The 26,499-nt window shown below is 42.2% G+C and overlaps 1 protein-coding gene across 1 annotated transcript; it reads left to right on the top strand.

The window, feature by feature from the left end:
- The first annotated feature begins 4,176 nt into the window (after nucleotides 1–4,176).
- On the top strand, nucleotides 4,177–26,499 carry LOC104965403 (centlein-like). The gene is made up of 10 exons (XM_010794358.1): nucleotides 4,177–4,332; nucleotides 5,323–5,538; nucleotides 6,894–6,991; nucleotides 9,725–9,851; nucleotides 10,059–10,196; nucleotides 10,878–11,068; nucleotides 20,372–20,453; nucleotides 22,204–22,279; nucleotides 22,613–22,881; nucleotides 26,338–26,499. Exons 1-10 carry the CDS (start codon nucleotides 4,177–4,179, stop codon nucleotides 26,497–26,499), a joined length of 1,515 nt encoding a protein of 504 aa, XP_010792660.1.

Below are 26,499 nucleotides of genomic sequence, written 5' to 3'. Positions count from 1 at the left end.
ATTATGTCTGCGAGATCGTTTTCGGACATATTGAGGATGGAGGCAGCGATGGATTTGGCTTTGATCATCGACTTGGCTGAGAGGCCGCCCTTTGCTGCCACAGCGCTGGCCTGCCTCGACCTCCTCCTCTTCATCAACTGCTGCTTGACCTCTTGAACGTCTAAAAGTATTTCACTGGCCAGAGCCTGGAGGAGGAGGAGTAGAAGAAGAAGGAATAAAAAAAGAACAGGATGATGAAATGGATATAGAAAAACAAGAGGGATAGCTCTGCCTGGTAGATGAATAAATGAAATTGATCAAGCATGCGCCAGAGAGGCCTAGTACATTATGGAGGAATATTGAGTTTGACACACTCAGATTCTATTCGGTTTCGCCTCACGCTCCCTTGTAGGAATGTGGACCTGAGGGTTTGTTGCCCTGTCGATTGAAGGCTGAGGGAACACAGCTTTGATACCAAACGTACCCCGAGTTTTGCTAAAATCTCCACAGACAGAGAATCATGCATCAGAGAGAGAAAGACAGGGAGCTACTGAAAATACAGCCATTCATTTATTTATTTGCTTTCTGAATGTCTCTCAGTGCAACAGGGCAGCATAACACAGTTAATAATTAAGATATGAGGGGCTGTTTCAAATGGTGCCCGAGTGAATGGCAAGCGAGACGCGGAAGGCCTGGGATGGCACAGTGGTCCGGCACTAAATGGGAGTTTGCTCTAAATACAGAGAGACAATTAAATGTTAAAACTGCCACTGCACACGAGAAAGTCAATAAAGTAAACTCCCCTTTGCTTCATTTTGAGCTTATTGATCGAGGCAATAATCTTCTGTATCATTCCCTTGTAAGCCTGCTGAAAAGCTGACCTTGGAATAGATGGTCAGATGAGGGAAAGCTAGAGAGAGGAGAACTCGCTGTACACAACACAAAGAAGCTTTGGACAGGAACACAATACTGCTAAGCAAGCAAGTGAGAAGCCATATAAAACACAAACATATGAAAACAATCAAGTGCATTACAGTAAAAAGGGTAATCATACGTGTACATTGTTGAATTGCGGTAAACATCTTAACTTCTCTGTTAATTTCGCACATGTGGACCAGGGGCAGTTTACAAAGCAAGTGGTGGTTCTCACAGGAGAAAACTCAATGAGAGGTTGGAGGCTCGCAGCTGTAGTGTTGCTATTTGTCGATTAGCAACATCATACACACAAGCAGAGCACTGACATTCAGAAATTCAAAGTAGACATTTAGGAACACCAACAGGATCATGTTGTACAAATCCCTTTCAGATTAAAATGATGATAAAATGAAGGGAAAACATGCACAAAGCAAATACTGTATTTATTTTTACTCTGGATCACAGTCCTGTAGAAACTGTAACACTTTACTGTTACAACAAGAGAAGTCCAGGGGTTGTATAGACAATCTCTCTGAAAATACTCTCAGAAAGATCCTAACTTAGCCTAAAAATGTCTATCAAAAAGTCCTAGTTTAGGAGTGATTTAAAAAACAAAACAATAGCCGCTTTCACATCAAGTACTTTGCCGTACTAAGGTGCCGTTTACACGAGGACCAAACGGGTTGTATCCGCTACTTTTCTCTCGCGTATAGCCCGTTCTTTCACAGGCCGACACGTAACCGCAGAAACGGACCCAGCAAACGATAACGGGTCCCAAGGTGGATAGGTCTGCAAACGGAACGCTCTGGGGGGGCAAACGGCTCCGTGTGTACGCCCTATACGATCATTTTCTGATAACGATGAAATAGCCCCGCCTCCTTCTCCCCACGTCTCCCTCTCCCCTGCTCCTGCTCAGAGATCAGCTGCTGGGCTGTCAGAAGAGGGGGAGGAAAAGAGAGGCTCCGTTTATTATTCATATATTATTATATAGAGTCGTTATCAATTTGTTTTAAAGCTCAATAAATAACAAAGAAGACCTCTGCACCGGACAGGTTCACCGGCGGAAAAAAAATGTTAACGGAAACTCTGCCGCATGGTCCCCTCGTCCCTTGGAAGAGGCGGAGAGGTCGGTGTTTTTCATCTGCTGGTGGACTACCGGAGAGATTTACAGCAGGAGAACACGCCGTCCACCGCGGAGAATAAACAGAAGGACAACCATGGCAACCATGCTCCGGGGTCTTCTTCACTGCTTTTGGTGTATTTTGTGGTGGCAGCAGCACCACTTACAGGCCTGGCATATGTACTCAACGTTTCCAGTATTTCCAGCGGTCTCATGTGAACGGACACGTTAATGAATCGAATGCGTGTGAACGGAAGACTTTTTTGCGTTTGCGTATGCCGTATGCGTTTTACCGTATGCGTCCTCGTGGGGCCGGGGCCTCAGCCCCTGCCTGATATTGGCCCTGCTGTGCAGCTATGAGATCCGGCTGTTANGTGTTCCCAGAATACCAACCACATTCCATTCCCTCTATAACTCTTTAACCCTCTGGAGTCTAAGGGTATTTTCTCAATTTTCAGATGTTTTCTTAAATCACCTTTTAAATGTATTTCTTCTAACATGGCACCCCATGTGTTAAATATCAAAATGTTCAGGACAATGTCTGGTATTGCTATATATGCAAATTGCTCACCTTAGAGCACTGTGTGATGAGATAAGTAGCTCAAAAGCTTAAAATTCGACATCCGATTTTCGGAAAATCCCCAATGGGAGTAGCAGTTTAAATGCCCATTTTTTGGACATTTATATACAACAATAAATATTTGTGAGTGCATTGAGAGATATTGTTGTGGAGAGTCATTTATATATAAATCGCAAAATACATTTGTGAATCCTTCTGTGAGCATTTATTAATATTGAGACTGATCTGACTCCATACAGATGTTAAGTTCACCTAGGAATATATCATTGACTTAAATGTTCAAATAAATGTTGCTCTTCTGTCTATATCGGTCATATGATGCCCCTTGACTGAAATGTTTCCTGTTCAATATCCCCACTGATTTCCTTAACGTTCTGGGATGAGAGTCCACATCATAATTTACTCTAAACTGTAATTTCCCTTTCATCATTCACCTCAGTAATGGACCTCTCTCCACTGTCCCTGTGTTCTACTCACTCTCAAGCGCCTACACTGTAAAAAAAGATTGTAATTTTACAGGAAATAACTGTACATTTTTAAAGTAATTATCATGTTTTTTTAAATAACTTGTAAAATGACAGATATTAACTATAAATTAACAACTCAAAACATTATTTTAAGTATTTTGACAACAACAAATAATGTTTATTTCCTTTTTTTTACAGTAAATTTACTATATAATATTTACAGTATTTTTGCACTTTCAGAAAATACATGCAGATGTACGTAAAATAAAAAGTATTATCTGTAATTAAATATGTAACTCGTAATATAAAAGTGTATTACTATTATAAGATATTTCTTTGTAATTTTAAGGTAAACATAAAACTGTAAAAAAAAGGTGTCAAATAAAAAAAACGTAAAATGTAAATAAAACATTTTTACATAAATCGCGTCGGGCCGAACCACGCCCCTTAGCTGTGATATAATGAGCATATACCACGGCCTGTCGTGAGCTATTGCTTAAGTGTATGTTAACATATATTAAGATGTAAAAAAAGAAAAAAAAAGAAAAAAAAAGGGAGAAGGGGTCGGATTAACCCCTTTTCGGACGTGTAATTAGCTAAAGCTTTATTGTTTATTGATATCAGACAATGATACTACAGATTATTCAATTATTAATTAAATATTTCGTTTTGTTATTGCATTCATTTGTATAGTACTGTATCATGTCTGTGTCATCTTTTGTTTCATTTGTAAAAAATAAAAAAGAGCACAAACGTCATAGTCCTAACCTCCTAATTTTGCTCTCTGAGTTCATCAATAGCTTTTACTTTAAAAATGTTTATTTCTAATTCATGATTTTTCCGATATCAATTAGTAGTCGTGTTTAATATGATCTCAAATTTGAACAACATAATCATGCTAAAGATTTTTCCCATAATCAAATTGCCCTAATGCATATTTGTGTTTATTTTATCAGCGTCTGTTTCCTTATTAACCCCGATACTGATAGAGTATCACTAGGAACAGAGCAGTGAGAGCGCTCCTCAGATGGGAGAGAGAGCGGTGTCCTTTCTTCCAGCCTAATGGACACCAGAATATCACTCCATGTTAGTGTCGTCTCTCACCATGGCTGAAAATGGCCTTTGAAATCAAAGCCTGTCTTACAGGAAGTGTCATCAATGCCACTCTTAATTCCTGCTCCACTGCAGCCATAGCCCCGCTTCGCTTTCTCCGCTCCTCTCTTATCACGCCTACATCTCTCTCCATCCCACCTCCCCCGGGGATACGGCATGTGCGTCTTCAACAGAGCAGAGGAAACCTAAAACAAGACGGATTCTATTAAAAGGTGTCAGGCAGCAACCAGATATCAATAACCTCCATGTATGCAGAGCAGAGAGCAAACCCCTGGGAATCTGCAGTTTCACTTGGGTGTGTGTCTGTGTGTGTTCCAGTATTTGCCCCATGTGTGCAGCATACATCTTCATGTATCAAGTCTCCCATTTGTGCCATTAAGAATTGTTGATGTTTGAAATGATACCAGGTCAGCTAATTGTGGTAGTATTGAATCAAACCTACAGAGATGTGTTTCTGCCCCACATTTTCTTAATAAGCAGGGAAATACAGATTGTTTTTGCTTCAACGCTGACATGTGGTTACAATTGTTCACCTTAGATACTTGTGTTTATAATAACTGATACACTGTGTACATTGTACATGATCAGCTAGGACCATTATTGTTCATCACCACGAAACCCAACCTCTCAACAAATGCTAAACTCCCTCCGTCCCACAGTGCTCTCTGATTCTGCAGGACGGCTTTATTATGCATGCCAATCACAGTGAGAATTAGCCCCTATTGAGCAAGCTACGGCATCCTCTGTCTCCTAATTAGCATAAAAAAAACGATTTCTTTCCCAGACTACATATTAAAACACAGTGTGTCCTGTAACATACAGTATTTACAACATGTAATGTGAATTTAAAATTAAGAAATCTTTAAGTCAAATTATTTTTTCTTATAACAGTAATTACATACAGGCAGAGAAAACGTCTTTAAATGAACGTCAATGTGTCTGTCAGTTTGCACGTCTCCTATGACTTTTTACTGTAAGTTGTCATTCTATAACAATAGAATAAATACAACTTTAGTTTTTAGTTGGAATATCATTTGCAGAAGCCTATACCACTAATTCTGTCTGTCTGTCTGTCTGTCTGTCTGTCTGTCTGTCTGTCTGTCTGTCTGTCTGTCTGTCTGTCTGTCTGTCTGTCTGTCTGTCTGTAGAAGCTGACCTCTGACCTGGCGGGTAAGGAGCAGCAGAAGAAGGTTCTGGAGATGGAGCTGGAGCAGTGGAGACGGATCACATTACCCCAGCAAACAGCACCAGCAGCCCCAGTTAACGCAGAGTGCTGCTGCCGGGGCAGGACCATGCCCTCCCCGGCTAATCCGGTCCCTCAGGTCCTGGAGGCTGAGGTCAAACAACTTCAAGCCAGACTTAAGGTTAGTGTTTATTTTACCAGAAGAACTCTGGGGTTAATGAAGGGCCCTCATGCTTTGTCTTATTGTGCACGCCTTATGAGATAAATCTCTTAATAGGATCATGATGGTATTAAGGATTGTGTTCATTTCCAATTTTGTGCACTGTGGAGCTTGAGAGGATAATACCATGAAAAACAAGGACATTGTGGGACCGGCTGTTTTTATTTTTTAAAAGGCTGGAAATCTTGTATTCATTTTTTTTCTGAACAGGCCAGTTTATGGACTAAAGAACAAAAATATGGAGTTCATGAATTTTTCACATTTCAGTTTGAAATCCTGTGTTTGCCTTTTTTGTGACTTGCTTATTATGCAGTATCAAACAGTCTACAATACACACTTTTTTAGTTAGAACAAGTATCTCCGTGTTTTTCTATCAAACATCGATATTTCTGAGTCACCTTAACATCTCACCGGTTTGAACAGCCTGATGTCCTTGAGGAGTTTCGAAAGTCTGAAAGAAACTCTGTCAAGGTTTTACTTTCAAATCATATATATAAATATATATACTGTATACAGCCTTTCCATTTACACTCAACATCACCTGAAATTGCCTGTGATTTCGACAAGAATTAGCATTTCTTATCATTTGATCTTATTACGAAGCACCTGTCAGAAAGATGAGAAATGGGGAATAACAGTAGAGACGTGCCCTACATCATAGGGAGTGAGCAGTGAGTGGTGCCACAGTATTACTGTATCACCCTCTTCCAGCCAGCTCATCAGTGTCACCGAGCAGATTGCTGCTGTCGTTACACACAGCTGAGGAAGTCATGTCAGGTGACAGCAAGAGGGATGCACTGTGGGGGCGCGCGCACTGAGTGAACGCATTGTCAGAAGCTTGTGCTGCTACATTCCCACAAGAGACACAGGGCCCTTTAAACCAAAGTGAACATGCACGTTCAAATATCCATCAGTCGAGGATCACAAGTCAAGCTGTCGTCATGAGCTGTGTCTAAATATGTCTCAATGCAGAGGTAGAAGATAGAAAACAATAAGATACAAAATACTTTATTATTTTTATAGTATTTAGTAATATAAATTCAAATGTTGCTGTTTTGTGTAGTCCCCATCAATTCCATAGTAAAGGTCGATACATTGTTGAGTTCTCCTATCACCCCTTTTCTTATCCACTTTGAAAAACACTGCTTTCCTCTTAACCTCTTTTAGCACCTTCCACCCTCCCGCTGTAACTATAATGAGGAAGCATGCTGTGCCTGACCTGTCATCAGCCGTGTCGTGAAAACCTACCCCCACCCCCTATCACACACACTCAAACACATTAACCAACACACACACACCGTGTGCCCTCCCCCCAGAGTGCAAGTGCGGAGGTCACAAGGCAGGTGGCAGCTAACAAAGCCCTGCGAGGCCAACTCCAGGAGAAGGAGGACAAGCTCCGCCAGCTGCAGGACAAGTTAGTTTCACACCTTTCTCTTCATGAGTGTTACTTTTTTCTCTTTGTGTTGCTTTCTTTCAGTTGCACTGCGGTACAGTTCTTACCTTTCCTTTCCTTCTTGCTGTACCCTCCCTCTGTCTTTGTCTCCCTGTGCCTCTGCCTGCGTGATGCTCAGCCTCTGCAGCTCCCATCTGTAGTGTTTGATTCCACCGTGTGGCAGCACTCTGTCTGCTGCACTCCACTTAGGCATGCTTCTCCTCTGCGTGAATCATTTGTGAAATTATGCATGTTTTCATGAGCGGGTGAATAAAAAATGACTGAAGGAATTAGTGTGTATGCTCATGTGTGCGTGTGGGTGTCTTGTGTGTCATGTAGTGCGGTGTTGCTTATGTGGGTAGCTGATGCGGAGTGCTGATCAAAGCAGTGTATTGATTGTTTGTGTGCCGCAGGAGGGACCATTTTGGCCCATGACACTAAAACCCACACAGCATCGCTCTAGCCTGTGGGCCACAAGCCCTAATGAGTTACATGGTTCACCTACTGAAGCACCCGCTGCATTACACAGTCAGGATGTACAGCTATAAACAATTCACTCAGGGAAACTGTCAAGATTTGAGCCGCGTTGCGATAGCCGCATATCATCATTCTGCAATAGGATCTTAGAGCGAGAGGAAGGCACAAAGATGAACTTGGCTTTCCTCCCTCATGTTCTCTTTGTCTCCTATGCTGTGTCCTCTGCCTGCCATTCTCAATAATGCATCGTGGGCATGTGTACAATCACAGCGGGTATGTGTTTGTGTGTGACCAAAGCGCAGCGGATCACAGACAGACAGAGTGAACGTCCCTCCGCTGAGTTTCAACGACAGCCTCTCCTCTGGCTCTTGTCACACACTCAGTGGCACACATACGCTCCATGTAACTCGCCATCTCTTCTTGCCTACCTCTCCGTTTGCCTCCATGGAGGGACCCCTTCTCAGAATGAAAGACATGTCTAGACATCTCTGAAATATACATCTCAGCACACACACAGGGAGCTAGGCTGCTGCGCCTTAAAGAAGAGAAGGGGGGAAAAAAGAAATGAATTTCAAAGTATACCGGCATGTCCTCAGTCAATATCCGGCACTATGGCCCTGCCTTATTTATGAAGCTGCCCCTTTCATCTTCAGCCCTGTTGTCTATCAGCCACATGAAACGTCCACCCGCACTTAACAACATACACAGAAATGTGCGCTCCCGCTCTCTCTTACACACACACTTCAGACCTCTGACTGTTATTATTACAATACACGCATGTTTGATGAACAATATTGCCAACAAGCGCAGAACAAAGGGAACAAACGTGAGAGTGATTGGGATATAGTTCGAGGCTCTCTTTCCACTAACACTCATAAATAGAGATCACACGCTCCGGCAGAAGCTCGATATATCCCTCATTCTTTTTTATCCTCTATTCTTTTTGGGGTGCAGAAGAAGAGAACATCTAAAATAAATGTTGTCGATCTAATTGCCATTAGCATTGGGAGCTTGCTGCGGCGGCTCTTATTGCTGCTCTTGGTCTGTAAGTCAACAGCAGACAGTCTTCTGAAAGGTTCAATATGGGTTTTCTCATTAATGGCCAAATCCATGGGGTAACCAGCCAGCGCTACGTCCCCCCAAAGACCCCAGGCTAGACTCTTCTCTCATTTAATTTAATGTCACTCCAATAGGACAAGCTCACATTTATTTAGCCAGTCCGCCCTCAGGCATTTATCCACCTAGGGAGACAGGGACATTTACTTACACGAAAGCATTTGCTCCAGCGTTTCGTCATCTGTTTATTCAAAAACACACAAGCCGTGATGCGCGTGGGAGCTGAGAGATCCACTACATCTTTGAAATAAAACAAACTGGTAAAACCCATATTAATTAACTGCATCCTTATGATCTTTATGCTATTTGTTCCAATTCCCCAAGGTATAGGCAACCATGAAAAATGGCTGGTATTTGCCTTTTATGAAAACAGAATTAAACATACTAACACACCGAGCCCATTTAAAACAAGGCCTCGCTAGAATACGGCTGTGCTGAATACTGGAATATTAAACACGTCAATACAGCGGGTTATCGAAATGGGAAGTGACACATGCCGCATGTTTGCAACAGTTAACACATGAATAGCGCACAATACAGAGACCTTGCCTCTCTTTAGGGAAGTATTATCACCACGGCACAGCACACAAACAAACAATATTTTTTAAAGCGTATTCCTTCCATAATCATTCTTTGCCGAGCAGTCCCCCAGCTGACACGTTTTTATATGTGACTTGTGTAATGCAGAGCTGAAAATAATAAACATTTAAATACTTGATTACAGTCTTTCAAGTAGTGTCACTGCTGATTCTAAATGCCGTTTGTCAAAAAGGACTCCCCAGTCACACTTAGTGCGGCATTCCCCGCCAGAGCACTTGTTCTAATATATGCCAGTTAGAATTATATATGCATCCTTATTTCAACCCCTCCTCCTCTTACCCAAACAGCATGCCAGTGTATTTAGTTGTCATAATGAGCTGTCATGCCTGATGCACTGCATGGGGACACTGTGCCTGCCAGCTCTGTGTGTCTGTGTTTGTGTTTGTTCTGCTGTGTAGATGTTGTACTGTATGTTATTTAGGGCCCCTGTGCACGACTGTAAATTCATGTTTTAAATGTGCACTTATTTATGCTTCATACAATATTTCTGTTGTTGTTTTTATTGTTAATTTTGGTTTTCAGGGCGAACCACACAGAGCGAGATGTGAGCATGAAAAGGCAGCTGGTGGAGGACCTGAAGACGAGACTGAAGTTCCTGCAGGAGATGGAGAACAGTTACCGTGGACAGGTGGAGGATCTGGAGAAAAAGGTCAATCAAATACATACAATACAATACATGGTACAAAGCACCATCATTCAGTCATCCAATTAGTTTGATGCTCCTTGGAAGAATGACAGAGACATTTCTTTATTATGTCCTTACCATTAATTTATACATTAGATTTTTGTATTGTATTTAAATGAAAAACATGAATATATGACTTAAATATCGCCATCAAATATTTGCTCTGTACAGGTGAAGACTTCATCAGAGGAGGCCACCAACAGGAAGGCCCTCGTTGATTCTCTAAAGAGGAGACTGAGTGTTGCCACCACAGAGAAAGGCCAGTACGATGCGTCCTGTAAAAAGCTGACAGAGGAGTTGGAAAAAAAGGTAGGTAATGTTTGGAAATATATATATAATCACTTGTTTTTGCCAAAGCATAGTCCATTACCATGATATACTGCACCTAAGGGGAACATTGTCATATTTTTATTAAGATCACAGTATCTTATTGGTAGAAATAAATGTTTCAAGTTAAGGGAAAAGTAAGGTCTTCCATCCATGATTCTTTACACCTCTGCTGTGTATGTTTAGTGCCTTTCAGGGAAACCCCTCAGGACTTTTTAAGGTGTATTGTTGTATAACTTTTAATCAGAGGATTAAGTAAGCATTGTGACACTGTACAACCAAAAAAGACTTGATATGGTAATGTAGAAGAAATCTGCTGAAGTTGTAAAAACAATAAAATAAAATAATAAACATTTTAAAGTTCAAGGCGAGATAAATACTCTTCATAAGCACCTAACTGTTAACAATCGATTGTTATGATGGTAGCATCTTCAAACTATTATGATGGCTTTATGAGAAATCCATGTAAAGTTGTTGTGGTCTATGTGTTGCACTCGGCCCCTTTTATTCCCAATGGCCCCATATTACTACCACTATAAGTCTGCAATGTCAGAAGTTTTCAAATTCTACAATTGCCACAAGTTTATCACAGACATGTACCTACTTTTTCTAAAGCCTGTTTGCGTTCAGCTGACCTGTTGTGCCTGCTGCTGTTCTTTACAGGAGCAGCGCATGCATGCCTTGCAGGCTCGTGTGGGCGCGAGTGAGCAGGCTCTGGCCGCGCTGGAACAGACAGCCACTGAGCAAATGAAGGGGTTGACCCAGCAGAGCTCCAATGCCTTGGACAGGCTTCAGAGACAGCTAGGCCAAGCCCACTCCCATCTGGAGCAGCTCCATGCCTTCATCAAGGTACTGTACTAAAGGGGCAAAGGATCAAAGTCCAGCGATATCATCTTAAACCAGTGTTGTGTGTGCCTGCAAGTTCTTCACCTATGAATTGTAGTGATTCTGTGTGGGTTCATCCCTTCCTACATAAGGTGCATTGTTAATTGGGCCTTGGCTTGTTCTGAAAAAACAGGCTGATGCAAAGCACAATGTCACCTCCCTGAGTAGATATGTAATACAAGGATCACCCCTATATAACGCTCCCTCTCTAGGGTCTGGACTGTGCATTTCCAGAGTCATCCATGTTGTTTGTAAAGTTCAAGGTTGTTGCTGTAAAGGCACGGACACACCAACCCCCGATTATCGTTGTCGGTGGGCGTCAGGCCGACGATGAGCGTCGACACGCCCTACTTAGATTGGTGTGTCCCGCACCTTCGGGCCTTTTCGGACGAAAACCGGGCAGTGTCATCTCCCTGAGTAGATAGTCGGCGAAAGGCAGTTGGCAAAATAAATCGCTCGGATTGGCTGTTCAGCTAGCGAATCAGTGCATGAGAAGCGAAACGGAAGTGAGGGACCCAAACAAGCGATTAAGAAGGCAGACCTCTGATTTCATTTAACTCCAGCTCTCGACACAGGTTCGGGAAAGCCCCATGAGCTTCTCGCTGTAGAGTGAAAATGGAACGCATACGCTTCCATTTGTTGTTTGTTTATATCACGCAGTCTGTTCTTCTTCTCTCGGTTATCACGCAGTCTGTCTTCCGGTTGTTGCCTCTTTTGAATGACGAATGCACACTACCGCCACCTGCTGGTAAGGAGAGATATTGCCACTCACGCATGCGCAGTGAGTACGTGCTTCTTGGCCGTCGGCTGAAGTCTTTGCGGTGCGTTCCAGTGCGACACATGGCCAAGACGCAGAGAAACGAGGCGACGCAACAGTCGGGGTCCGTCTGTGTCAGTTCTTTGTTGTCAGATTAGTGTGTCCGGGCCTTAACTCACCAGGAAAGAAATCAACAAGTAAACACGTGTGGGGTTGCCAATGATGCAACCATTAGCCGCTTATACACCAAGTACTTTGCCGTACTTAGTTCCCAGCACTTAGTTCCCCCATGGAACTAAAGAGCAGATCACGTTCACACCGGAATAAGTCTCTAAGGGAAGATTAGGCAAATGAAGCCGCTGCCGTCACTTCTTCTGCTTTGGGTTTACGGGCAGGCTGCAAACAACTTCACGGCGTATACTGCCACCCGAAGTCCCCGGCCGGAAGTCCTCGGAGTTGGGCACTGGCTTCAGTAGAAGCTGCTCCCAGGTCCCAGCAGCTTCTACTGAAGCCTTCCGAGTAAATCGCCAGAAAGCCGACACCTCCTCATCTCCACCGCTCCCATGTTTTTTTTGTTTTTTTGCCATAAGTTATTCTCTCTCCGTTGGTGCGCTGGGCTAATGCTAATAATGCTAATGCGGCTTCACAAAACTTTTCCGAGTTTTGGTAAAGTACCACCTCTCTAGCAGGAACTGAAAAGGGGGGAAAAGTTCTCATGAACTAAGTTCTCTTTTTGGTGTGAACGCAAAATCCCAGGAACTATCGGAACTAAACGGTGAAAGCGCCTATTGTACCAGGCTGTTCAAGTGTAGAGGAAACCTCAAGGTGAAACTCTCAATTGAACTGTCAATCGACATTTCAGCCCCGTGAGGTTTAGGTACTGATCAAAAGAACAAGAGCTGCTCATTTGATTACCAGATGGATACTCAGAAGGAGTAGGATGCGTGCTCATTCATTGAATTGAACAACTTAACATGGTTGAGGCCTCAGATCAGGACGTCAGCTTGATGCCCCCCTGTGGACGTATTTTGGGAAAGTCCAACTGGGAGAAAACCTAGACCCAGAACACTGGAGGGATTACACACCCCACTCAGGATGTGACTTGAGGGGAAGACGTCAGCAACTTGCTTAGCCTGCATTCACCACATTGGTTTCCCTATGTGTCAGAATAAAGGACGGCTTTTTAACAATGTGTGTTTTTGCCATTAAACTTTTGCACAATCCTCAAATACATAAGCAGACACAGGCCACCATAGTGAGAACGCTGTGTGCCCAACGGGAATGGGCCCTATTGTCTTTGTGTAGGCCTAATCCATCACCTTGAGTGTGTTTGCATGTCTGTGTGTGTGTCTGGCAGAGACTGATAAAGACTGTCCATCAACTCTGTTCAGCTGACACCTGTCTGTCAAAGGGGGAAATGGCTTGGCAGGGATAGATAGTGCTGGCAGTGTATTTGCACACACACATAAATCAAGTGGCAGATCATGGACACAGCTTAGTGGCAATTCTTTATTTGTCCTTAAAATCCAGAAATATTAGAAATAACTGAAGCCATTCCTGTCCTTGTATGGCTCTCTCTTGCATCTGAGAATAATTGGAGAAAGATGGCATGTGTCCTACTGTAACTTGATTCCACATCTTAGCCTTTAGCCCCCGTTTTTCACACATAAGCATTTATTTAGTGAAGAAGGTACACACGCAAGCAAACTATACGTAACCTCAATATAGGGCTCCATTAGTCTATATAAATGCATAGAAATACAGTTCACGCTCGTATAACTCCTCTCCTCCATTCCCATAACCCAAGGCTGGCGGGGCCATTGTGTTGTTGTTGAGGATTCACATCATTGTTTGCCTCCCCCTGGCTCCTGTGATTCCCTATAAGAACACCGAGCCCTTTGATTGGACTGCCTGACGTCCGGAGGAGATTTACTCTTGTCATGTATTGATCAGGACCGGAGGGCTGCGCTTCTGTGTGTGTCTGTGTGCACATTGATGTGTCCGGGTGTGTCTTTATGAGCTTGTTTTTTTGTCCTTTGTGCGTATTTGTGTGTGGAGATTTTTTTTATTGTGTGCCAGAAAACCCTTTTGGCCCCTGCACACGCCCCAGGCTGTAAGCACTGCTGTTGAACTGCTAAACAGTGGCCCTGCATGTAGTGACTACTCCACAATACACACACACACACACACACACACACACACACACACACACACACACACACACACACACACACACACACACACACACACACACACACACACACACTGAAGGTAGTTATCTCACAAAGAATATTTTGGCTTGTCATCCCTGCCTAAATGTATAGAATTGTTCAGAGTTGGGGAAATGTCTTTTTTTCGGGGGAAATAAATGTATGAGTTGGGTGTTAGGCAGGGCAATCTGAGAAAAATCAAATACCCCAAATGTTTTTAAAATAACCCGGATTCATTGATATTGTGACGGTATATTTCAGTTTGATTATTAATGCTTTCACAAAGTACTTTACACAATGAAATGTTCTATAAATAGTCATCTGTAATTTGGATATAATGACTGAGCGGGTTAAGGCAGATAATATTACTGATAGAACAGTTTTGTAAATTCAAAAAAATCCCCATCAGCCATTAAAACCATTAACAACACTTGTGCTATTTGACAAAATCCAAAACCTGAGATGTTTTCTAATCTCAAGGATATTGGAGTATTTTGTTTTAAAATTGCTCTTGGATATCACAACAATGATGTTACAACACATCAATATGTGATTATTTTTACAGTATATTCCTTTCCATTATACAATATAAGTTGCTTGCATAATTAAACATCTCACTCATCTCAGGGTAAACACGGTTTACAGCTGTTTTTTTGCTTCAGTGCTTCCCTAATCCAACAAAATGAAAGCATTTTCTTTCTTGCGCTGTGCACTTCATGTTTTTGAATGGCCCTTTGTGTCCTCATGTGTGTGAAGAGCTTCAGAGGTAGCTAGTTATTAAAGAGGATATATTTTTACTGCTCATTTGATCTCTATGCCCTAATCCTCGTCCTGTCTAAATTGCTCCTCTGGCAATTGTGATTGTGGTACTAGTCAGGCTAAGAGCTCTAAACAAACACACACAGACACAACACTGTGTGTGTGTGTGTGTGTGTGTGTGTGTGTGTGTGTGTGTGTGTGTGTGTGTGTGTGTGTGTGTGTCCTTTGTTTCTCCCAGGGCTGAGAATGAGTGATAAATTCTCCCCTAATCTCTTTCTGGATTCTTCCACATGCAGGGTTTAGGTCAATTGAATGTAACCCCTGACTAGTGACAGTGAATATCTATTAGGCTGTAAATAAAATAAAAGGATCTCTGACTGTTAGTTAATGAGCTGTGTATTCCTTAAGGGTAAACACAGCCCTCAGATCACCAAAAACAGCTTAAGCTGCCTTCCTTCATTAGGAGGTGGAAGATGATTATGATTTTTGCTTGTCCTCTTTAATCAGAAGTATTCTGTATCTGCTTACTTTAGATCTACATGGAAGTAGTGGGTCACCTATGAGCTCTTGTTGAAATGTAATTGAGTCCTCTTTCAATTCCTCCAAAAAGCCAATCAAAAAGCTGAGTCTGTATTCATGAAGCTTCTTAGTACGTATGTTATCTCAGAATTTCTCCTTAAAGTTAAGACTAGTTCCTGGTAAACATATGTTAATAGTTTATTTGCATGCCAGCAATTGGAGATAGCTTAGCCATTTTCCCACAAATCGAATATACCTTACTTAAATATTCTTAAATATACCTTAGCGATAATTGTAACTATTAAATGAGGTTACTGCACAAGTAGGCCTGTGTTTTTATACATTTTGTGGGCTACATTGGAAGTATGGCTTACAATTTATTCAACAGAGGTGTTCATTAATATATGATTCAAAATCACACCATGTCTTAATAGAGACTACATTGTCTAATAAGGCCTTTACATTTAACTGTCCATCCCATACTAATTTTCACTAAGATTTCATTTTTATTTCTTTTTTTCTATTGATCAACCAATTGCATCACTTCAAAAGAATATGTATTACCTAGAAAAGGGGTTAACAACACATCCTCACTAAGGTAAAAGTGTACATTCCATACCTGCTCATTAGGCGCTTTCACACCGGAGTACTTTTCCCCGTACTTTTCCCGGGATTTTGCGTTCACACCAAAAAGAGAACTTAGTTCATGAGAACTTTTCCCCCCTTTTCCGTCCCTGTTAGAGAGCAGGTACTTTCCTGGGGAGAAAAAAAGTTCCAATTTCTGATTGGCTGGGCGAATTGCAAACCACGCCCCGTAAAACTCTGAAAGGTTTTGTGAAGCCACCATTGTATTTGCTGGCATTAGCATTATTAGCATTAGCCCAGCGCAAAAACGGAGTGAGACTAACTTATGGCAACAACAAAAAAAACATGGGAGCGGTGGAGATGAGGAGGTGTCGGCGTTCTGGCGATTTACTCGGAAGGCTTTAGTAGAAGCTGCTGGGAGTCCCAGCAGCTTCTACTGAAGCCAGTCCCCAACTCCGGGGACTTCCGGCCAGGGTCTCCGGGTCTTCGGGTGGCAGTATACGCCCTGAAGTTGTTTGCCGCCTGCCAGTAAACCCAAAGCAGAAGAAGAAGAAGTGACGTCAGCGGCTTCATTTGCGTAATCTTCCCTCAGGGAATTTATTCCGGTGTGAACGCGATCTGCTCTTTAGTTCCATGGGGGAACTAAGTGCTGGGAACTAAGGGCCTTAGGCCCCATTTACACGAGGACGAAACGGGTACGCTTGCGTTTACGCACCAAATTCGTTTTCAAAAAAGTCTTCCGTTCACACGCATTCGGCTCAAGAAACGTGTCCTTCCACACGAGACCGCTCGACCCGCTGGAAACGCTGTAGTACATATGCCGGCCCTGTAAGTGGCCACAAAATACACCAAAAGCAGCGAATAAGACCTCCCGAGCATGGTTGCCTGGTTACCCTTCTGTTTATTCTCCGCGGTGGATTTAGCAACATGTAGTTCTCCATGTCCACTTGTTGCTGATGGTTGTGGTAGAGGAGCTGTAGATTTTGCACTAACATCTGTAGCATGGTCAGTAGCGTCTGGAGCACAAAAGCAACCCTGTGATCCACCATTGTTGTTGTTGTTGGTGAAACACATCAACAATGACGCGGGTGACGCGGGGGTGAGCAGCAGAGGTGGGAAGAGGCGGGGCTATGGCGTCATTGTTATCAGGAAATGATCGTATAGGACGTACAGATGTAGCACTCCACATAGGACTCCAACCAAACCCAGCGGAATCCAGTGGTGGAGATTAAAGACTCCCCACTATTTCCTTTGGAGAGGCGTTGCAATGTCCCTTTTGTCAATTTCGATTTACCAATGTAGATTTGACGGCTACATTCACAAATACACAAAGAAACTGGTGTTTTAGACTTAGGTCTGTTGCAATTGCAGCTTCTGCAGTGTGTTGCCCTAAATACTGTTTAGCTTTAAATCACTTATTTTATGGTTTTCAACAGGTTTACATAGGAAAACATCAATATTTTTAGAATCAAATAAAGAAAATATATCTAATCTTATTATCTTAAATTGTAATTCAATGGCAACTATATAGTCTTTTATATATTAAATAATCTTGAAATATGTAAATGTTTACACTTGTTTTTTATGGCTATATTTACTTTAGAATAGTTGCTATTAATAGGCAGTATATTTTTGTACATTGTGGTGGTGTTTTTACACAGTACAAACAATGTTACAAAAAAATATTACTGCCTATTTAAAGCAAACTATTCTAAGGTAAAAGTCATGAGCATGAAAAAAAAACAAGTGTAAACATTTACATTATTATTTCAGATTATTTCAATTATATAAAGACTATATATTTCTGAATACATTAAGATATAAGATTAGATTACTTTATGATCTAAATATTGATGTTTTTCCTGTATAGTAGCCTGTGAAAACCCATAACAAATAAGGATTAAATGCTACAGTTATTCAGGCAAACACAACTGCAGAGCTGCAACATTGCCAAAACAGACTAAGTCTAAAACACCCAGTTGTCTTTGTTGTATTTGTGATGTAGCGTCAATCATGGTTAAATCCTTGAAATTGGAAACAAAAGGGTGACTTTGCAACGCCCTCTCAGGAANGGAACCTGTATTGACACATTTACAGATAGGTAGAAAACATGTTTACTAAATCATTACAAAAAATTATGTTTATCTGTGGGGATTACAATATTGACCTGTTGAATCCAAATAAGCAACAGGTCAATATTGTAATCCCCACAGATAAACATAATTTTTTGTAATGATTTAGTAAACATGTTTTCTACCTATCTGTAAATGTGTCAATACAGGTTCCAGAAGCTCTGTATATACAACTCACAATAACATTTTTAGACTTTTCCATACAAATTTCATATGGGTGTTGAGAGATGTATCCATAGATCTCTTAATGTTGCTCTCAAAGCGCACCAGATTGATGCTTTTAACTTCAACATTTAAAAATGAGGTTAGCTCCCCCCGGCCACTTAAATCATGTCCACATGGATAGGAAACTAAATACTTTTGCACACATCTTGTGTCCATCTTTCTGTTGTGGTGGTCATGCCACAACCGTGCACGTGCATGCATGTGCGAGTCATGGTAAAATATCTGGATTAAGAGGTTGCTTTTTCTTTTCACAGCATAACAGAAAGGCGAAATGAATCTGTGAGTTTAGTATTTTTAAGCAGAGGTCAATAACTTGTATACGGCCCTCGGAGGATATTGTAAAAATTGAAATGGCCCTTGAGAGGAAAAAGGTTCCCCACCCCTGATTTAAAGGTTCACATTGATAAATACATTTGTTCCTTTAGTGCAGGGGTATTCAACTGAAGTTCAACGAGGTCCAGTTAGAGAAAATCTCCCCATGCAAAGGTCCAGAACTTCAAAATGTCTAAATTGCTTTATGAATTAGTGTGATATATTTAGCCAATAGCTCACGACAGGCCGTGGTATAATTATGCTCATTATATCACAGCTAAGGGGCGTGGTTCGGCCCGACGCAAAGCGGAGGGTTGACAACCCCCTTAACTGTGATATAATGAGCATATATCACGGCCTGAAGTGAGCTATTGCTTTTATAAAACGGTTACCAAGTGTGGCAATATGAAAGAAAAATACACACTCTAATTTAAATATNTTCTAAACTCATGCACGAGAATCGACGTCATCCATAGCAACGGCGCGTCACTCTTAGTTCACTCTTAGTGATTTATCCTTAGTATGAGTAGGTCTCAGCGGCTTTGTGAATCACTTTTAAGAAAAAACTCCTACGTAAAATGTTTTAGCGCGAGTTAGGAGCACTCCTAGCGGTAAGATAAAATGCTTTGTGAATACGGCCCCTGATCCCCCTCTTAAAAATAATTGTAAAAGGTCTTCCTAAAGATGTGTTCAAAGGCCCTTAACTCAAGACAAAGGCAGCTGAAATCTGCAATTCAGTGAGGCAAGACTCCCAGTGGCATCTCTTAAATACATTGGCATCAAGCAAGGTAGTTCTCTTATTTTAGCGTCCTTTTATTGCAAAGATGTGATTATAATTTTACTGACCTGACTCTCACACTCAGAGGTTTCTGAATTATTTTCCTAAGTACGATTTTCTTCCTCAGTGTGATTTGATCAAGATCACTTTTATAATGTTCAACGTTTTGTAAATTAATCCAAAATGCATTCCTTTTTTCTGACTTAATGTTTTTTTAACATATCTGAAGTGGTTTCTTATACATGCGGTGCTGAACACGATGATTTGTGTTTGGCGTTACAGTATTTGTGGACTTTTGTTTAATTGTTGTTTTAGATAAACCACACCTGTCATCATAGAGCTCATTTGCCTTTTGGTGTGCACTATGTTTACATGAATGTGCTGTTTCTCTCTTGTTTGCTGCACAGCCATGTTGTACCAAGTGGACCACCTTCACCCAAGGAAATCCCCCTTTGGCCCTCTGACCTTTGCAAAGGATGCCGGTGAGAGCAAACACTGACCATGCTTCTCCTTGAAGGGATCTTTCTGTCAATGTCTTAGTCAGAACAATTCACGTTATTGTGGTGTGTGTGTGTGTGTGTGTGTGTGTGTGTGTGTGTGTGTGTGTGTCAGGAAGCCCTTACCGTGTGTCCATCAGATGCAACTTTGCTTGGCTCCGCTCAGCCGTGCCTCTCACACACGTCTGTCACACACAGAGGGCTAATGAAGGCCACAGCCGCTCTCATACATGTTGATGCATTCAGCATCAGCAGCAGACACCGCAGCTTTTCACTTCATTTACACCCGCATTTACACTTCCAGCTCAGAAATTGGATGGGACATTGATTTTCTGTTGGAAGTCTAGGGGGGGGGGCGAATGCACATATTTTAGCTTGATGTCAACTAAATCAAGCATAAAAGGTAAATTGGATTTTTGTCCAGTGGTGGTACTTTCAGAGGCAGGGTTGTGGGTTCAATTTCTGGCCGGTAATATTCCTCTTTGCTTTTCTCTCCAGTGACAGTGGTGAAGAGTATGAGGACAGTCTCAACGGGGGGGCCTCCAGGACAACGCTACACAGACGACACACTGACAGGAAGGTTGGTCTGCGCTCATCCTAAAACATGTTTTACATTTAAAGAAAATACAGAACAGATGTCAGATTTGAACACTGGTCTAATTTAGTATGTTCCCCTTGTCTAATTCTGCAAGATTGATGTTTTAGAGTTGGATTTATTTTTTGAATACCCAGCATTTAAATAGCTTTACAGTACAAACAGGTTTTCAGAATAATGATCGGACTTCTTTAGATTGTGCTATTATTCCAGTTGTGTAAGACTATCATAAAAACACTTATTTCATACTTTTGTTTAGTTATTGAAGTATAATTTGTAGCACCACAGTATGACATTTAAACTTCTTAGTCCTTATTTTATAATTCTATCTTTAAAGGTGGGTCTAATGTCATATTCAGTGTAAATTATTCCTTCGTTTTTAAGAAAAATATGTCAAGGCACCTTACCAAGCAAAATTGCAAGCAGATTTTCAATTAATTTAAATGGTTAGGGTTAGAGTAGCAGTTATTATGAGTTAATAACTGCTACAAAACCAACGTAATTAAAAACACATTTGTTTTAATGTGCTTTATTCTGTAATTCAAACAATGTTCTTTTCTCTAAAAATGTCCTTTGTGTTTAGAGATGTAATCTGACAGAATAATTGTTGAAGATGTAGAAATAGGAACACGACAGATAATTCATGAAGTGGTTTTTTCAGTTGACATCTTGTGATTCTGTCTGAACTGATGATTTTTACCATGAAATGAATATATATTATCGGGGTATACTGCATGTGATAAGTCGGCATATGGATCATTCTGAGGCATCTATCCCCACTCCCAATGCTCTTTTATTCACAAAGACTTTTATACGTGTGGATGTCAGAGCTTCTTACTTCCTTTTCCTCCCCACACCATTAGAATCAATAAGGCCTGGACCCTTGCACTTGTCCATATCAAACCACTTCAGAAGGACATGGCAGCTCCAAACCCCAGAGAGATCTGTCCGTCAAGAGGGGATATGAAGGGCGGAAAGATGGGGACCTTTAAAGATACCCTGTCTCCCTCTCCTTCTGTTTTCCGAGAGGAGGCTGAGCTAGGTAGAAGGTGGAGATGAAGTGCGGCTTGTTGTTGAACATGTAGCCAGGGAGCTGTCAGGACCCTACCTCTCAGATCCCCTTGTAAGTTTCCCCGCTCCAGATTCTGCTAAATGTGCCCATCAGCTCCTCCCGGGCTCATCGCCATGACAGCCCTGGCCGCTCACGACGTGCTATGTCACAAACCAAAGGGTTCACCCCCCCCCTCCTCTCTGCAAGGCACCGTGTGATCAAACCTGGCACTGATCAAATCCTACCTGACCCCATATACAAAAGGGAACAGGCAGAGAAGAAGGGAGGGGGGGGTGCCTTCTTTGATGTCACTACAAACGATGGTGCAGTTGGGAGTTGTCACACACACACACATACACACACTTATGAGTGCAAATGACTACACACACGTCATACTGTAAGAGTGAATCAGGGCTTTCCGACAGTGATTGAACAAAGGCGGTATTTGCAAGCGTCTGTCAGAGGTAATATCCGTGCGGAGAGGCGCTCACGTTGAAGTCGGTTCAACGCGCTCAGGTGAATTATTAAAGCGCAGGGTGATTTGTCTTGTCGCGTTAAACCGAGCACACCCTGTGATCATGGTGTCATTATGAGCTGCGTTTCAGGAAGCACAACATGTCAACCGGTTGTGTTACATTTAACAGCTGCTTTTCATGTCTGCCTCTGACTGTACTGTTCTCTCAGTCCTACAGGTGTTCGATGATCTCACACGCAGCCGCAGCAGGATCCAGCAGAAAGCAACCCGACGTTCTGGTCCAAGGTAGAATAGCTTTCCCTTTTTTCACACCCATGCAAAACTACAAAAATCTAATCGACTATTAATTGAAGCAGGAAGAACACTCGATGTATCTACATGGCGTCGATCGGAAACAAGTTTTCAGGAAGTTTAACAAGCTTTGTTTTGAGGTGCTTCTTCAGAACCCGTATGATGTATAAATGGAAAATATTAATCATTCAAGTTGTTAAATATATCACAGTTTTCACAAAGACACTTTTACATAAGCCTGTTATCTCCCACCAGTAGCTTCTAAATAGGGATTTGTTCGGTGCACTTGTCAACTCTGAGGTGCCTGCGTGTACTTCCTCCTGTTAGACGATGAGCAGCATGAGCCCTGGGATCGAGGGACGAGGGGAGAGAAAAGGAGGTGGAGGAGGAAGAGGATGCTAATGAAGAGCCAGCACTGCTCCTCCTCTTCTCTGCAGCAGCGCGTGGAGTCCCTACAGCGTCACGTTGACATACTGCGAAGTGCCGGGAAAGACGCTGTGCTCTCAGCCAAAGAGCTGCGAAGGGCCAATGAGAAGATCACGGCACAACTCCACTCTCTTTCTGAGAAGCTCTGCAGCAGTAAACAGCTCACACAGGTAACTAGGGGAATAAAGAGCAGGGAAATGAGTAAACGGGAAAGCCAGTTTTAAGTAAAATGTTCGTATTTGTCTGTCTTTTTGTGGTTCTTTTGTGTTTGCTGGGGGCTGAGAGTGCAGCAGTAGCAGGTCCTTTGCCCTTATCATGCTTAATAAGTGTGGCTGACAGGCCTACCCTCGCCTGTGGAGGTCAGTGCCACGGAGCAGAAGCAAGGAGAACAATCTCCCTCCCTCTTTCCATTTTTTCCTTGCTCTGTCTCTGCTGTTGTCTTGTCTTACTGAATGTTTCAACAAGCCAGTTCTCCACAACAATCTGTGTCACCAGCAGTTGCATTACTTCAAATGTGTGCAGCTGTGTCCGCACACACACACACACACACACACACACACACACACACACACACACACACACACACACACACACACACACACACACACACACACACACGTTAGCTTTTTACTTCAAAAACACGTCATCACGCAGCGCTCTAGCATGATGTGTCTCTCTACACAGTTCTTCATCCCATTGTTAATATACCGCTCACAGCCCAATATAGACGTAAGTCCCAGGATGTTAGAACACCTCTAACAAGTCATCAGGATGAGAGACACCTATCACCACCCCCCGTATTAGCTGTTAGACACACACCTACCCTGTGATAAAGTTGCAACAGATTTAGATCTTCACCTGATTGTGTGTGTGTGTGTGTGTGTGTGTGTGTGTGTGTGTGTGTGTGTGTGTGTGTGTGTGTGTGTGTGTGTGTGTGTGTGTGTGTGTGTGTGTGTGTGTGTGTGTGTGTGTGTCCTTTGTTACCAAGAACACACACATAGAACTATATTTTACACAGCAGTGGAAATATAAATATAAAAAGTATGTCAATAATATGTATTCAACACGTTCCTCTGCTGTTTGTTTACATGTTGACCTCTTCCTCCTCCTCTTCATCACCTCCTCCTTTGTCTACACCCTTCTTTCTCTTCCTTAAACATTTCTGCAGAACCCTCAGCCCCTCCTCTTCATCCTGCGTCCTCCTCCCTCACCTCCTCCTCCTCCTGCCTCTGCTTCCTGTCGCAGGAAACAGAGGGATGGAGGTCAGAGACAGGATGTCCTGCAGACAGGAGGAAGAGGAGAGGAGGAGAGGAAACAAGGAAAGGAGAGGTAAGGACACAGGAGAGGAGAGGAAACAAGAGAGAAGCTGGGGAGAGAGGAAAGTACACAAGATAGGACAGGAGGAGAAGAGGAGAGAAGGACTCGAAACAAACACATATGTAGAGAGGAAGAGGAGATGAAGAGAGGAAAGGAAAGGAAGCAAGAGAGGAGAAAAGGAGAGGAGGAGAAAAGGATTGGAAACAAAGGGGTATGTAATGAGGAAGGGGAGATGAGGAGAGGAAAGAAGGGGAAACGAAAAGGCAAGGAAATAAAAGGAAAATAGGATAGAAGAGAGGAAACTAATATAGGAGAGGAGATGAGGAAGCAATATACAAGAAGAGGGAAGAGGAGAGGAAACAAGAGATCAGATTAGAAAAGGATACGAAGAGAGAAGGAGATGAGTAAGAAAGGACAAGGAACAAAGACAAAAGGAGAGGAAACAAGATTCCTTGGAATAAGGAGATAATAAGAGAGAAGGTTAGCAAACAAGAGAGGAGAGGAGGAGAGGACGCAAGAAGGAAAGGAACAGGAGAAGAATTGAGGAAATAAAAGGGAAGAGGAGGAAAGGAGATGAGAACAAGATGTCACAAGAGAAGAGGAAAAAGTGAACAAAAGGAGCAAAGGAAATAGATAATAAGAGAGAAGGTGAGGAAACAAGAGGAGATGAGGAAAATAAACAAGAGAGGACAGGAGGTGAGAAAAGGACACAGCAGGATCATCTCCACATATTAACACACTGCTAAAGCTAACGTCCTTCTTGGTTTTTGGTTTCCTTTATCTAAATGCTCTCTGATTGGCTGCCGCCCTCCTCCTCGTTAAGGATGCAGGACACCTGAGGAGACTTTTTAAAATCACCTGCTCACCTGTTGCATCAAACCCTGAGAGAAACACTCATCATGTTATCTATTTCCTGCACGGACTCTCTCCAGTTTCTCCCGTGCAGTGAAATAAATGAGACCTAACTGCAAGCTATAATTTGAAATATTACTACTGATGGTTTTTCTGAGTAAAGCTGTTCTTCTCTCGGTTTCCTCTCTAAATCCACAGAGACTCTGAGAGAGGGTCATTTAATTTATATGAATCTTAATAAAGTGCACAGAGAGCTGAGAGGGAACCGGAGAAAAGCATAGTGCCTCGACTTTAAAGAGTCCTCTCCTGCTGATGTTCAGGTGTATATCAGTATGTAGTGTCTCTACTTTAAAGAGTCCTCTCCTGCTGATGTTCAGGTGTATATCAGTATGTAGTGTCTCTACTTTAAAGAGTCCTCTCCTGCTGATGTTCAGGTGTATATCAGTATGTAGTGTCTCTACTTTAAAGANTAATTCCTTTCGCTCTGAACCACAATATGTTCAAACTTGTCCTCCATTTGCATGGGCAGATTTAGCTCATTAGAAAGTGTCACAACCATGCAAGATGATCCAAATGGAGGACAAGTTTGAACATATTGTGGTTCAGAGCGAAAGGAATTATCCCCCAAGCCCCCATTTAACACCCCTGGCCTGATTTAGCTTCACAGCTGGAGTGAGGACCTTATATTTCATCTGTGTCTTTCTCAGGTAATAACTCTCTCTGCCAGAGGAGGGAGACCAATGCTCCAGCTTTAAAGAAACACATGTCAAATGTTTGCAGATTTAATCGAAGTCATTCATCTTTTCCGTTCTTAGAGATGAACTGTAAACACAGAGGCTGTCTGAGAAAATATGATTCTGTATCTAGAGACTCACTGCTCTGTGTTACTGATTTAATACAGGATATGGGCTTTATGGGCATACAGAAATACGCTGCATAGCGATAAAATCTACAGTCATTTCCCAATGAGGTCTCATCTTTGTGTTCCCACAGCTCTGGAAATAGAGTTGGAAAGCAGACTGAGAATGAGCTTTATTTAACATTATTTGTAATGTTAAAGCAAATAAAATCATTCGAGAAAAAGACAAAAGTGTCAATTAATTAGCGTTGTTCTTTCTTACTACTTTTTTCAGATTTTTTTTAACTCATGTATTGATTATTCCAGCAATAAAGCAAACCAATTGAGAGACAGTAATTTAACAAAAAGCTTTTATTATTTATGACACATTGCTCCAAGAAAAGGAGAGAGAGAGAGAGAGAGAAAAAGAGAGACAGAGGCAGAGATAAAGAGAGAGAGACAGAGACAAAGAGAGAGAGAGAGACAGAGAGAGATAAAGAGAGAGAGAGAGACAGAGAAAGAGAGAGAGAGAGAGAGAGAGAGAGCATTCCTCCATATAGCTCCAGGGTGATGAAAAGGTTAAGCCTGCCCCCTCTCTGCTGCTCTCTCTCGGTTGCAGCCCCTCAGTGTGTCGCTGCCTCCTCCCGCAGCTTCTCTTAACGCAGCTCCACACTCAGACCCAAACTTTAACTCGGTCTCTCCTCTCCTGTCTGCACCTCCTTCCTCCACCAGATGTGTTTCTAGCTCCATGAACAGCTCCCCCGGACGCATGGAGATCTAA

Source organism: Notothenia coriiceps, unplaced genomic scaffold, assembly GCF_000735185.1.
Source record: "Notothenia coriiceps isolate Sejong01 unplaced genomic scaffold, NC01 NC01_scaffold00037244, whole genome shotgun sequence".
Taxonomy (NCBI): domain Eukaryota; kingdom Metazoa; phylum Chordata; class Actinopteri; order Perciformes; family Nototheniidae; genus Notothenia; species Notothenia coriiceps.
This window is presented reverse-complemented; position numbering and strand designations above follow the sequence as displayed.

Bases quoted from the DNA above. Each gene is read 5' to 3' on its own strand.
- LOC104965403 (XM_010794358.1), top strand. From the start codon at position 4,177: ATGGCCTTTGAAATCAAAGCCTGTCTTACAGGAAGTGTCATCAATGCC. The intron at 9,852-10,058 runs GTCAATCAAATA...TGCTCTGTACAG, and splicing joins TGGAGGATCTGGAGAAAAAG to GTGAAGACTTCATCAGAGGA. The intron at 11,069-20,371 runs GTACTAAAGGGG...TTTTCTCTCCAG, and splicing joins CATGCCTTCATCAAGGTACT to TGACAGTGGTGAAGAGTATG.